We start from the raw sequence: 12,422 nt of genomic DNA on the forward strand, positions 1-12,422 counted from the left end.
CCACTATTTCAAAATTGTCATTCTTTCCCTTTTTTCTGAATTCAATTATGCCACTAAGAGCAAAGGAAATGGGTAATGGACTATACAAAAAATAAACTATTAAAGCTGGCTGTGTAAAGTAAAGGAACAAAACAATAAGAAAAGTATTTTCCTCTCTCATCATTTTTCAGTAAGAAGAGTTTAGGTTGTTTCTTGAACCAATGAAAAATATAACATTTCTGACAAACGGTTTTTATATGGACAGAACTGACAAGTATAAACTACTTTTCCTTCTTGATAGCCATTCAAAATAACTACAAAGTCTTGTATAACGGTAACTGTACAAATCACTCTGGATAGGAAAAATATTAAATGTGTTCTAAATGCCAAATAACAAAACAGCAAAAATTGGATTCCCTGTTATTCAAATTATTGCACCACAATCTGACTTCATATGCAAATTTTAAAATTACAATTTATTTTATGCTAACTAAAATCTACATCTAAAATTTACATTTTCTCACTATCAAGTTGCAGCTGGCAGTTAATAGAAAATATGACAGCATTAAAAAAAAACACAACAAAAAAACAAACCCTCAGAGTTAACTAGATGAAAAGAACAGGCTATGCGGAGTTTAAATCAAAGAGTTTTCTGTTTGTTAAAGACAATTAATAATGGGGCTAAATCGCAAGTTAAGCTGCAACAGTCAGAGTAACAACAGCATGACTCCTAAATCATTACCAAAAAAGTAAAAGGCCAAGAATCTAAATGCTGGAAACATTTTTTCACTACTAGTATGTTCAATAAGCTTCTACTTTACAGAAATAAAGATAACATAAAGGTGTTACCCAGCACTCAGGTAATATTTCCTGCTAAATGGCATGTAAAATGAAATCAAAGTATCATTGTCAAATTGGAAAATGCACTTGTAACTGTACTGAAAAGCAGCATCTTCATCCAGTGTACTTACATTATTGCATTCTCCCAGGAAATATAGTGCAAATCCATCAGCTTTCGTAGCTGCCAAAGCAATAATAAAAGAAATAATTGTACTCCCAGGGGGAAATCGAACTTACACAAAATCTCTGAGGTGAAACCACAGATTCAGTTCCATTTAGGACAAACATCTACAATTCTAAAAGTGAAGTTCTGTTGCTGTGTCATTTGAAACTCTCCAGACTACAAAATTAGAGGTATGAGATAATATTCCCCATTGTCATTTATTACATTTTAAAAGATAATTAGAAATGTCTTAAAATATCTTATTTTTATTCCAAGGCCTAACGTCTGTAAATTTTAATTAATTCATACGACAGTATAGAAGTAACATAAGAATATGCATTTACAATATAATCAGCCAGATAACATTATAATTTCCATGAGTAAAATAAATACCATTCAAAGATGGTATGCTATATTTGTCTTTCCCCTAGGATAGAAAACGATGGGGAAATAAAATGTTGCAAATATTGCCATAAAAATGTGTTTCAAAACAAACAGTTTCTATTTTCTGTACCTGCCACATATTAAAAACACTGATACTAGAAAGTTCATATTTGTCAGATTTGTGAAAGACTCAGATTGCTGTGTGAAACCGGGGAAAGTCAAGTCCCTTAACGTCTCAAAAGTTTGAAGTCAACCACCCATCATAACTTATTGCTAAAATGAAAACTCTCAAAATCAGAAGAGGATAGGGGAATAGGGACATTTTATCTGGCTTTACACAATAGACTTCGACACTTTAAGATTGTCTGTCTTTCCAACAGTTTATAAACATTCTAACCAGTAAATGCACATATCTGATATTCATTTTTTCATGAATGAACACAAGAATCCATCTAGTACATTTCAGGGGAATGATTAGACTTGTGTGTGATTAAATCAGCTGGCTTTCTGCATTTCTCTGACAACAGGAAAAAAAACCACTGTGTAGTTACTGGCTTATTATCAACTGTAGTAAGAGTTCAGGGCATGGTAATTTGCATTCAGTTTTTAAAACCTTCAGATGCAGTACATAAGCATATTGAGCTACCAGACAAGCAAGAACTGGAAAAGAAATAGTATTAAAAAAAACCAAACTCATCTTGTTTACAAAAGAAAAAAAATAAATTGTAAAAGATAGCAGACCCTGTCTCCTATAGCTTTTTGTTTGCTGTGTATTAACAAAATCCAGTCTGATTTGCTGTCTGCTAGACATCAGTATCCAAATAACCACTTAAGCAAAATCAGTAAATAGATGCAGTCCTTTTAAATACACCATGTATATAAACCAGAATTCATCATTACAAGATGATGAAGTAGTAGGATCAGTAAAACCTTTCTAAAGAGCTGAGAGCTATACTGAACAAAGCTACTGTTACTTCCTACTGAAATTTGAGTACATCCACTCTGGCTAAGAAGAAACTGAATTACACTTACATTCTTATCAGGAAATTTTGTTTGTTTGTTTTATTTCTAAACTTTTGATCATGTATAGCATTTTCTTTCCACAAAAGGTTATTTACATCAGATAGAAAAAATAACGGTTAACAGCTGAATGTAATTAGAAATCACACAAAAGACATGTTCTCCTTCAGTAACATCTCAGGTTTGTTTCAAATGGGGTTCAAGTATGCAGCGATATTACCAATAGATTATTTTATTTTACTTTCAATGTTGACATTGCAACACCATCACGACCAGAACAGTCTACTCTGGTTCATTTAACGGGGGGCTCTAATTCTTCAATTTGATAAAAAACTATCCAAAGATGAAATCACTGAAGTGCAGTCAGGAATTCACTGAGGGACAGAAGGCAAAGTAAGCTCATACTGAAACATCCAAAGATAGCACCATTATCACTCAATACTTGTCTTTATTAATTAAATCACATGAGAAATATGCTGTGCACTAATACTAAGTAACAGCTCAGAGATACCTGATCCTCCTTCTTACCTATTTTTATGATGCTGCTCAGTTCATACAGAAGTAGTTGATTATCCCCTCCTGTATCCAGGCGCTGTTCTATGTAGCTGTTCAATTCATACACTACACCTTGCATATTTGTATCCTGGTACTATGGAAGCAAAGATGAGAAGAACATTTTAGAACAATTCAGATGTATTTTGGAGGTTTTAAACACCAAATTGCATTAAAAATAATATGAAGATATTTCAACACCAAGCCAGTTGTGACTGTCCTAATTCAGCTGCCTGAAGAACTGGGTCACTGCCAAGCAAGAGACATGGCACTCCAGTATATGCTCCATTAGATATTTGTTCATAGTGTATGGAGTACACCGCTGAGCAATCGGTAATCACCTAAACTTAGGCAAGATCACATGACAATGTCTCATGAGGAGACTGAGGGATGCATCAATTATAAGGTAAGCGACTTTCAACACCTTTCTTTTAAGCTCCAACTCGACTATAAAAGGTAGCAACTAGCTGACTTTGCCAACATCTTTCACCTCAAATTCATGAACCTAGTGACAGAACTGTGCCAAGCACCAGGACTTTGAGATGGTAGCTCAAGGAGCTCAGCAATTACCACCACTAGACTGAAGGACAGGAACTGCACAAGTCAAAATTCATACTAGCCATTGTGGCCTAACAGGCATCTGTTTCAACTGAAGCTGACAGACAAAGCCAGAAAGAAAATACAAATTATGTAGGATATTTAGATAGGAGCAATGGGGTACTGGTTGCTGGTATGATGAAACAGCCTGAGATGGCTAAAACAACACAAGAAAGGAGATGCAGCCTTCCTTCAAGGGCCCAGCTCCATTTGGTTATCCAGTTCCCAAACCCTGAAGGACTGATAAAACTGGCAGTAAATGTGCATGTGCAGCATGACAGGATGAGGAACAATAATTTCAGAGAAAGCAATACTTCGCACTAAGTAAAGATTCATTACCCTGCCCAAAAATGGTAATTTGGTAACTGAAAAAAGTAATATGGTCAATTACTTCCTGAACTCCGTGATGCGGTAAATTATGTTGATTAAACTAAAAATGAAGCTGAAGATATTTACACATATTAATGTTGCCTGAAAGACTAAGACTTATTCTCTGACTCATTCACACTTTATGGCCAAATGTAATACAGATTAGAATAATGTAAACGATACTATGGAAAATGCCATGGAAGTTCAGAGTACCACAGTCTACCCACTATTCCTATGCTCATGTGCATGTACGTAACTCTGCCCTGTAACTCTCCAGATCTTCTTTGTAACTTGGGGTAAACCTGTACACGTGACACTGATGGATTTCACATGTAACTTACTATATATTCCATGCTATAAGTTTATTCCAACCACTGCTTTAATGCGTTTCTATGCACAACACACTATGCCATGAATACAGAGCATACAGCCATATATACTTAGGATACATTTGGCTTCTTCATCTCAAAAAATCCCCAACAACCCAACAAATGCCACCAACAAAAAACCCAAGTGCTTGCTGACAATAACAATTCCTGATTCCTATAAATTAAGCAGATCTTGATCTTGATTTCAAAACGGCAATCTTTGCTGTAACCCCTTCTTAATACATCATGTGGTATTAATCTGTTGCTGCAGATGGACATATTAGAACACTTAAGACCTAGGGTATCCAAAATGTTCTCAATGTATAACAAACTTAACATTTAATAATTCTATGAATTGATGTGGCAGTTATAAATTTTTACAGTGATAAAAGGTCACTCTGCATACATGCATAATCTGCTGTAAATCCTGACTGTACAATACAACACGTCTTTATAATCATTAGCACCATATGGCCCCTGGCAAGCTTCCACTGACTGTCCCCACAGTTGTGCCCCACATTTACTACTGTATGATTCTTCAAAGGGAGAAAACAAAGCATAGTTTCATTAAAGTTGAATTTTTAGATTTATGATATAGCTGTAAGTAGCCATATAACAGGAAAATGGTGAATGAGAGTCTGTATTTTTCATACATGCTAAGCTATATATCTGCAAAAGCACGTGTAGCCACCTATCGTAAAGCAACAATAGCTAATCAAGCACACATGCACTGAGCCTTTAGCACATGGAAAAATGCCATCTCAGAACTTGGAAATGCATACGTATTTCTTCACCTGTGATGCACAGCCAGTATTAAATCAAATCTTCAAAGGTTAAAGCTAATACCTTAAAAGAATGCATCATCAAAATGAGCCCACTGGCATAACAGCCATTGCAGAATAACAACTTTCCTGTAATCAAGCAGCAGTTCCATATGCATAGTAATTACATAATAAGCTATGTGCCCTTTATCCTCACCTCTGCAACATATGCTTGCAAACATTTTGTACGCAGGGCAAATCATTGCATGCATCCATGATACTAAAAAAAATGATAGGTGCTTAATACATCCAGTTGAAATACGACAGATTTCTATTACCATCATTAGATCCAATGTGTTGCTAATACAGACCTGCACATACCTGGTGTAAAACTTACTTTAGGAAAAGAATTCCTCAAAAAAATTCAACACACTTGGTGGAAAAAAGACTACCTGTTTGTCATCGGATATAGTGAAAATACTGTTCCTTAATTCATTATAATAATAATTTAGTTTGCAATTTAAACATCATTAATACCTCCTTTTACTTAATTCTTCCTGTTGTTGATTTCCTTCTATTTAAAATTCAGTGTCTACAAGTATTTCTGCATACTTACTGTAAAATTCTGAATTTCAGTGACATTACATTAAAATAATTCAAGCGGACGAAAAACCAGTTTAGCACTATCATGCCACTACCATACTGGCATCGTATTTCTAGTAGCTGCACATTATTAGAATACTGTGAAAATAAATAACAATTAAGGAAAATCCTGTTATAAATAATCATATTCGAATTTATATATATGAAAGAAGGGCATTTTTGCAGGACTTATCTAAAAATGATTCTATGGTGGTTTGCCTTTAGAATACTGTGGTACAACAGAAGACAGCAGCCTATGACAAGTGATTTACGAACAGTGCTGTGACTTAGATACAAACAAAGGGGCTGAGAATCATAAACATTTTATTCCATGAGAAGAGATACCAAAATATCATAGAGTGAGATGAATTTTAAGCATTCATCCTGAGCAATTAAGACACATACACAAAAATTAAAATATTCAAGGACTAAAGTAAACTTTACGTACGACAAACTGAAATGAAGATTAATTTCCATGTTTTCATGCTTACAGGGTAGATGTGCCTGGGGCATTTTGTGCTCCTGCACAAAAGAAAAAGCCCTTCTACTGCAACAAAAAGCCTTCATTAATACAGCACATGGTCGATAAATGCCAACATAATCAAGAAGTTGATCTGGTTTCTCTATAACTTCTTAAAATGTCTTCTGAATAGCAATGAGAAGAGCAACTTCATAATACTCCCTACCACAGAGCTCTTTCTCCACACCAACAATTGCCTGGTTCTGCAACAGAAACATGTCCTTTTACAGACCACATAGTATACGACATCACAGGCCAGTAGGAATTTGAATAAATGGACAGCCCAAATTCCATGTAATATGGAGAGAGATGGCCAAATGTACTTTGGGGAAGTGGAATTTCATTGCATGAGGCTAGGAAAAGAAACCCAACCAACCAACCAAAAAAAACCCAACAAACAACAACCCCAAACAAAACCAAAACAACCAAACTGAAAGCCACAAAACATGGGGGCAAATGGCTACATCCAGAAAGATTCCTTTTGATGTTGCTTATTTTTCATCTGTAATTTAGGCATCTTAGGCTGGTTTCAGAGGATGTGAGAGAGAACCACAAAACAGAGCTTTTTGTCAGCTGATGGAGGTCTGTAGCTGACCACAGGGTTATGAGGGCCAGAGTGGTACCTGTTGTAGGAGGTGGCTGTGAAGTTCTGTTTAGTTACACACTCAGTGTGGAAGTACAGCACAGGCATTTTGCCAAGGAAACAGGAGAAGGTGCTGACCTGTCACATCAACATGCCTTGGAAGCAGACTTTTGGGAAAGCAGGGACCAATTCTTCTAGCATGCAGCAAGCATTTTCATCCACCAATGGGTATAAAGAAAGAAATGCTTGCAGAAAAATAAATAAATAAATATTTAACTAAACCATTAAGTAAATTGGGAAAAGGACACACAGCTGCACTGATGGCTAGTTCACATCTAGAATAGAATCTGGTGCTTCTAATTTTGGGGCACAGATAACTAAGAGATTAACTGTGTTCTACTAACAGTGAAAATACATCTAAACCGCACATGTGAAACAACAAAAATATGGACTTGGACTTCATCATTACAAAAGTAAAACAAACAAACAAACAAACAAAACGACAACAACAAAAAAAAACAAACAAACAACAACCAAACACAAAAAAAACCACCACCAACAAAAAAAATACTACAAAGAAAACCTATAGAAAGGGAGCAATACTGCTACTTTGCTTCAAGGTGGACATGCTGAGCCAAAGGATGTCAAATTCTCAGACTGAAAATAAACAGTGGACAGAGTGTTGTAAGCAAGCTTACAGTGCAGAGCCAGCTTTCATGGGAGCAGAGAGCTTGGAGAGGAAGCTCAGAAAAATCTCTCTGCTCTAAAAAACCCCAGAAGGGGTAACCAGGATTGGCTGGAGTAACCAGCTTTGTCTAAACTTGGACACTGAAAAGCAAGAAGCTATAAAGAGCAGACTGAACTGTGATTAATTCTAATACTTTTACATAGCCTCAGAGAAAACTGTTTCTACACAATTCGTCTGACGTCTATTCTTGTTTTGACTGCAGAGGACATGGGTTAGAACTTGCTCAGTAAATAAAGTTTAACATTGAGACACCATACACAGGTGAATTGTTTGTTCATACACCAAACACCATTCATGACAAAAGCAAAGAAGGAAAAATACAAGATGGCATTTGGCGGGATGGGCCCTACTATGTCAAAATACACAAATCAGCTCTCTCACTCTGCACAGAAAGGGCTCACTAGTTTTGAAGGCACATGTTTCATAGCCTGTTTACATAGCTGATTTCACAGACTTGGAGAGATGGCGAAAACACCTTCCCTAGGAGAAGCTTCTTGCTAAATAGCCCCCATTCACTGGCATCCAATTCTAATCATTACATCAGCTCCTTCCCTGTTCTCAAGTGGCAACACTGAAACAAATTGCTTCCCTAATAATAGGAAAAATACGTAATAAAAACCAAAGACTTGGATTATGAGAAAAGAACATTATGATTGCACAGAAGTAACTATATAAGCTGTTATTAACTGTAAGGCTCATAAAACTGCATTAATATCTCAATTATATCACCTCTCTAGGTTATATAATAAAATAGCATAATGAGCTTCATTTTAACGTGACAAGACTGAATACTGCTCCTCGTTTTAAAAAGCTTTTTATAAAAATCACATTCCCTCCTAATACTTGACTTGCAAGCACTCTAAAGACATCATGTACAAAATTAAAAATAAACTTCCTCATTTTCCTACCCCTGTTGCTTATCATCGCCACGGTATCCACAAGATTTTCTTTATAAAGACATCAGCTTACACAAGCATCTTCTCATAACAATGGGTGCAATGCCATCACTCCTAAAGGCTAAGTATGTATGTTTGCTCTAGTTCCCCTTACTTTTGATTAATTTGTTGCAGTTTTCAGCTCTGAGACTGTGTGAAAACATTCAAATCACATCTTTAATAAGGAAATACTGCAAAGATGAGCTTGCTTTGCCAACATGTCATAAAAAGCAAAAACTTTTATTATCATTTGCACGGTGAAGATGCATGCAATTACTGCAACTATTTACTGAAAACACACTTGCTAATTCTGTAACTGTCAGTGACATACTGTGCTGGGTGCTAGCTGGTGCCAAGGCAGCTGCCAAAAGCTCCAAGTCCAAAAAGGGGAAAGGGGATGATTAAAGTATTATTCCTGTTTCCAAGAAGAAAGTACTATAAATGAGCTAGTCACTTGCTAGGTAATAATTTTCTGATGTTTATACGGTAAACTTCTGCAAAGTGATTTGCTGTTGCATCACTGGAGTTTACAAAGCAAAGGTACTTGCCAAAAAGCAGCTTCACTGGAAGTATTGTTCAAGTAAACATGGAATGGAAAGTCATTAAGCAAAATGAACAACAGCTAATTTTGCTGTGATCATATCGGGAACATGAAGTATTTTTGTTTAAACTTCAGAATCTGCGGTACAAAAGAGCACACAGTGATCATGGGAAACTTAGCAGCACGTAGAACAAAATTCTGGCTATAGTTCATGTAGGAATGGGGTTATTTTTGCCAACTGAAAAGAATAACATGTCTCTGATGCACACTTTTCACTAATACTGTCTAAGAAATGCAGTGCTAGTCTAGATGTACATGAATACACACGCACTTAGTATTCACACTCACGCTCCTCTATTTTCATTTCCTTTGTGGATAAACCAGCAAAAACAAAGTATAAAATTCAGCTTAAGTTTGCTTCATCAAAAGAGTTCAATAGTTAGTTTTCTTTCTGAAATCCCTCTGTCCAGAAACCCTTTCTGTAACTAGGATGAATGGGAAAAGCCAACACACATCTGCACAATAAGTAAGCAGAAGAAACTCAGCATTTCCAAGGATGCTCCCAATATTATATCATGCGGTGATTTTTGTCTCCAGTTACATATATTTCATAAATTCTGGAACCTAGAATGTAGAAAAAAGTTCACAGGTTCACTGTTTGGTCACAGATGCTTATGAGATGTTTTGCAACCAGAGTTGTTATTATGCCAAAAACAGTCTACAGGAATGGGGAAATCTTCCTCCACTCTGACCAGATATTATGTCAGGCCAGTCTCAGATAAATTTACATATAACTTCTGAACACCAAAATATTGATGAAAGTGCCATCAGCAGACCAGATTTAAAGACAGTAAATTTTGAAAAGCTTCTTTTCTGTTCTACAAATCTCAAAATTTAATGTATGTGGAAGGTTTCTCCCACTCCCTTCTTGTTTCAAAAGCATGCAACATAATATTGACAGCCAAGATCGCTACTTGATTTTCATTTTTCTACTAAGCCTCTAAAAATGGCAAAAGATTAAAAATGCAGATCCTATACCACTGCAGTTTTCAGAACTTCAGTTTTCAAAGTGTGAAACTGCAATATATGCCCTTGAAAAATACAGGCATTTCCTTCCAATAATTCAAGATTTATTTTTTTTTCACCCAAAAATTGGACACCATTCATCCCACTGCATTCTGCTGATTAAAAGAAAAAAATGACATGTTCAGTATTTAGAGCCCCAGGGCTCTAATAGGTATGTTTATAAAGAAAAAAGGACAGGCTTTCCGGGGGGGAGAAAGGGGTTAAAGAAATTTAATAAATAATATCCTCCCCCAATTTAATGCTGTTGTTCTGTGCAAGCACAACAGAAAGGGAGACTATTGAACCAACCAATGTCAGGGCATATGACTATGAATGTTCTCATGTTGTCACTCTGCCCAACATTGAAAGATGGAAAAAAAACAACCCATCAATGAAAACCACATTTTTTCAACATATTTCTACCTTGGTCCATGGCTAATATTTTAAAGCAGGTGATGATTTAATTCTGCAATAAATTTACTTTCACTAACCTTTACTTTTGCTTCCCAATGATATAACCTGCTTCTTGCAGACATTTTCAGGAATTAAAATTGTAACTTAATGACCTTAAAACTCATAATTCTTCAGTCAGCATGAACATATCTTTTTGTCTGAAAAACATTACTCACATACAACTTTCCCAATTTAAATTCTAATTTATGTTCAGATTTTAATTAAACTGGCATCTGTTTGAGCTGCTACTGAAGAACATAATGTATTGCAAGGGTCTACATTATAATATATGGCATTATTCAAAACTAATATAACAAACATGTTTATTTACAATGTGGTGCATTATTAAGTGCCCACAGGTATTTTTCTTTAAAAAGTAGAGTAACACAGTGTGCACATCATGACTGTACACACTATGACTGACAGCTTAAAACTCCCAAAAAAAACGATGCAGAAAACATCATCTGAACTATTATCTGCATCCCACTGACTCCAGGACTTCAGGTGACACCCATTCATCTTCAGCAAAACTCGTAAGACAATATATATGATTTCGACAATCTGAGATGGCTGGGACCAGCATACCTGAGAGGCAGAAGGGATGACGACTGGCAGTGCAGACTCAGGGTTGGGGGTTCAGGATTCCAGAGCTTACTTTATTTTTTTTTCCTCAAATAGCTCAAATGTAGTAACCCGGATATGTTTTCTAACTTCATTTTACAGAATTTTAGGTAAAAATGAATCTATTTACCAAATTAATGACAAATAAAAGGAACTTGCTTCCAAAGAAATAATTAAGGCTCTAAGATTTTTAAGTAGATCTTTAATTACGTTGAAATCATAGAATCACAGAATAGTTAGGGTTGGAAAGGACCTTACCATCATTTAGTTCCAACCCCCCTCATGAGCAGGGGTACCACGCACTAAACTCTGTCACCTAAGACTCCTTCCAACCTAGCAGAACAATATATATGCATATACACTGATAACAATAAACTTTAGTTACACTTAACAACTATAGTTGTAATATACACTTACTCAACTGCTGTAAATGTTGACTACCAAGGGATGACCAAAAAAAAGGTGCTATAAATTAATGAATTACTAAACCATACTCTTTTCACCTAAATTCTCAATACCCTTATACATCTATAGTACATCACATATATTGAAAAACCCTGCTTGAATATACTAATTTTAGACTAATTTTAGGCATAATTTCTTTTTTGTAGTATTGGAAGAGGCGAACTGCATTCCCCCTCATGCCAGCCCTCTACTCTCAGGGTTACCAAACTGAAGTTTCCACCACCAGCCTGTTTCCACTCCTTCCATACGCTGGTATTTTCCAAAGGACTTCTACTGGGAGCAAGACCACCCAGCCAGCTTTTGCAGTCTTTCAATAGGCCTTATTTTTAATGTGTGTCTGACAGTACTGCCTTTCTCCCGGAAACATGAAACAGTTTATGCAAGACATTCAAGAAGAGGGGCAAAATAGGACCATGACTCCACCTCAGAAAGCTGTAAGTGGCTCCCTCATATGAAATAACATTTGGGCGCTTCAGGCTGACTGCATGCATCTCACGGCAACAGACTGTCCTGTGCTGATCTTTTGTTATTCCCAGCAAAGGCACTGGTTTCCAACAGATCCTCCTAACTAGTCCTCAACCACAAACCAATATTCTGCAGGACACAGGGTCAATCAGATGTAAGGCTAGAGTTGGGAATATATTACTGAATATGTTGCTGAACATTTTAGATTATATTTCATTTAGTACACTGCAAAATATTTCAAATTAAAGAACACCACAGCACATGTCAAAGGCAGATATTAAATAGGGCATATTTCTTCCCTTGTTTCCTCCTATGCTTGCCATTTCTCAAGGTAGTAACACTGATTAAATG

General features: G+C 36.0%; 1 protein-coding gene across 5 annotated transcripts in view; it reads right to left on the minus strand.

Annotated features, from left to right (window-relative positions):
- The window catches only part of PDE10A (phosphodiesterase 10A), a 365,274-nt gene that overhangs the window by 55,667 nt on the left and 297,185 nt on the right, over positions 1–12,422 (minus strand). For all 5 annotated transcript variants that reach the window (XM_057406923.1, XM_057406922.1, XM_057406921.1 and 2 more), the window contains exons 4-5: positions 2,915–3,035; positions 951–1,000 (exon numbers count right to left, since the gene is read on the minus strand). In XM_057406923.1, coding sequence (XP_057262906.1) covers positions 951–1,000; positions 2,915–3,035 — 171 coding nt within the window. The remainder of the gene's footprint in view (positions 1–950; positions 1,001–2,914; positions 3,036–12,422) is intronic.

The sequence above is a fragment of the Pezoporus wallicus genome, unplaced genomic scaffold (genome assembly GCF_028554395.1).
Source record: "Pezoporus wallicus isolate ANWC-B61680 ecotype Strahan unplaced genomic scaffold, APGP_CSIRO_Pwel_v1 scaffold_6362, whole genome shotgun sequence".
In the NCBI taxonomy this organism is placed as follows: Eukaryota; Metazoa; Chordata; class Aves; order Psittaciformes; family Psittacidae; genus Pezoporus; species Pezoporus wallicus.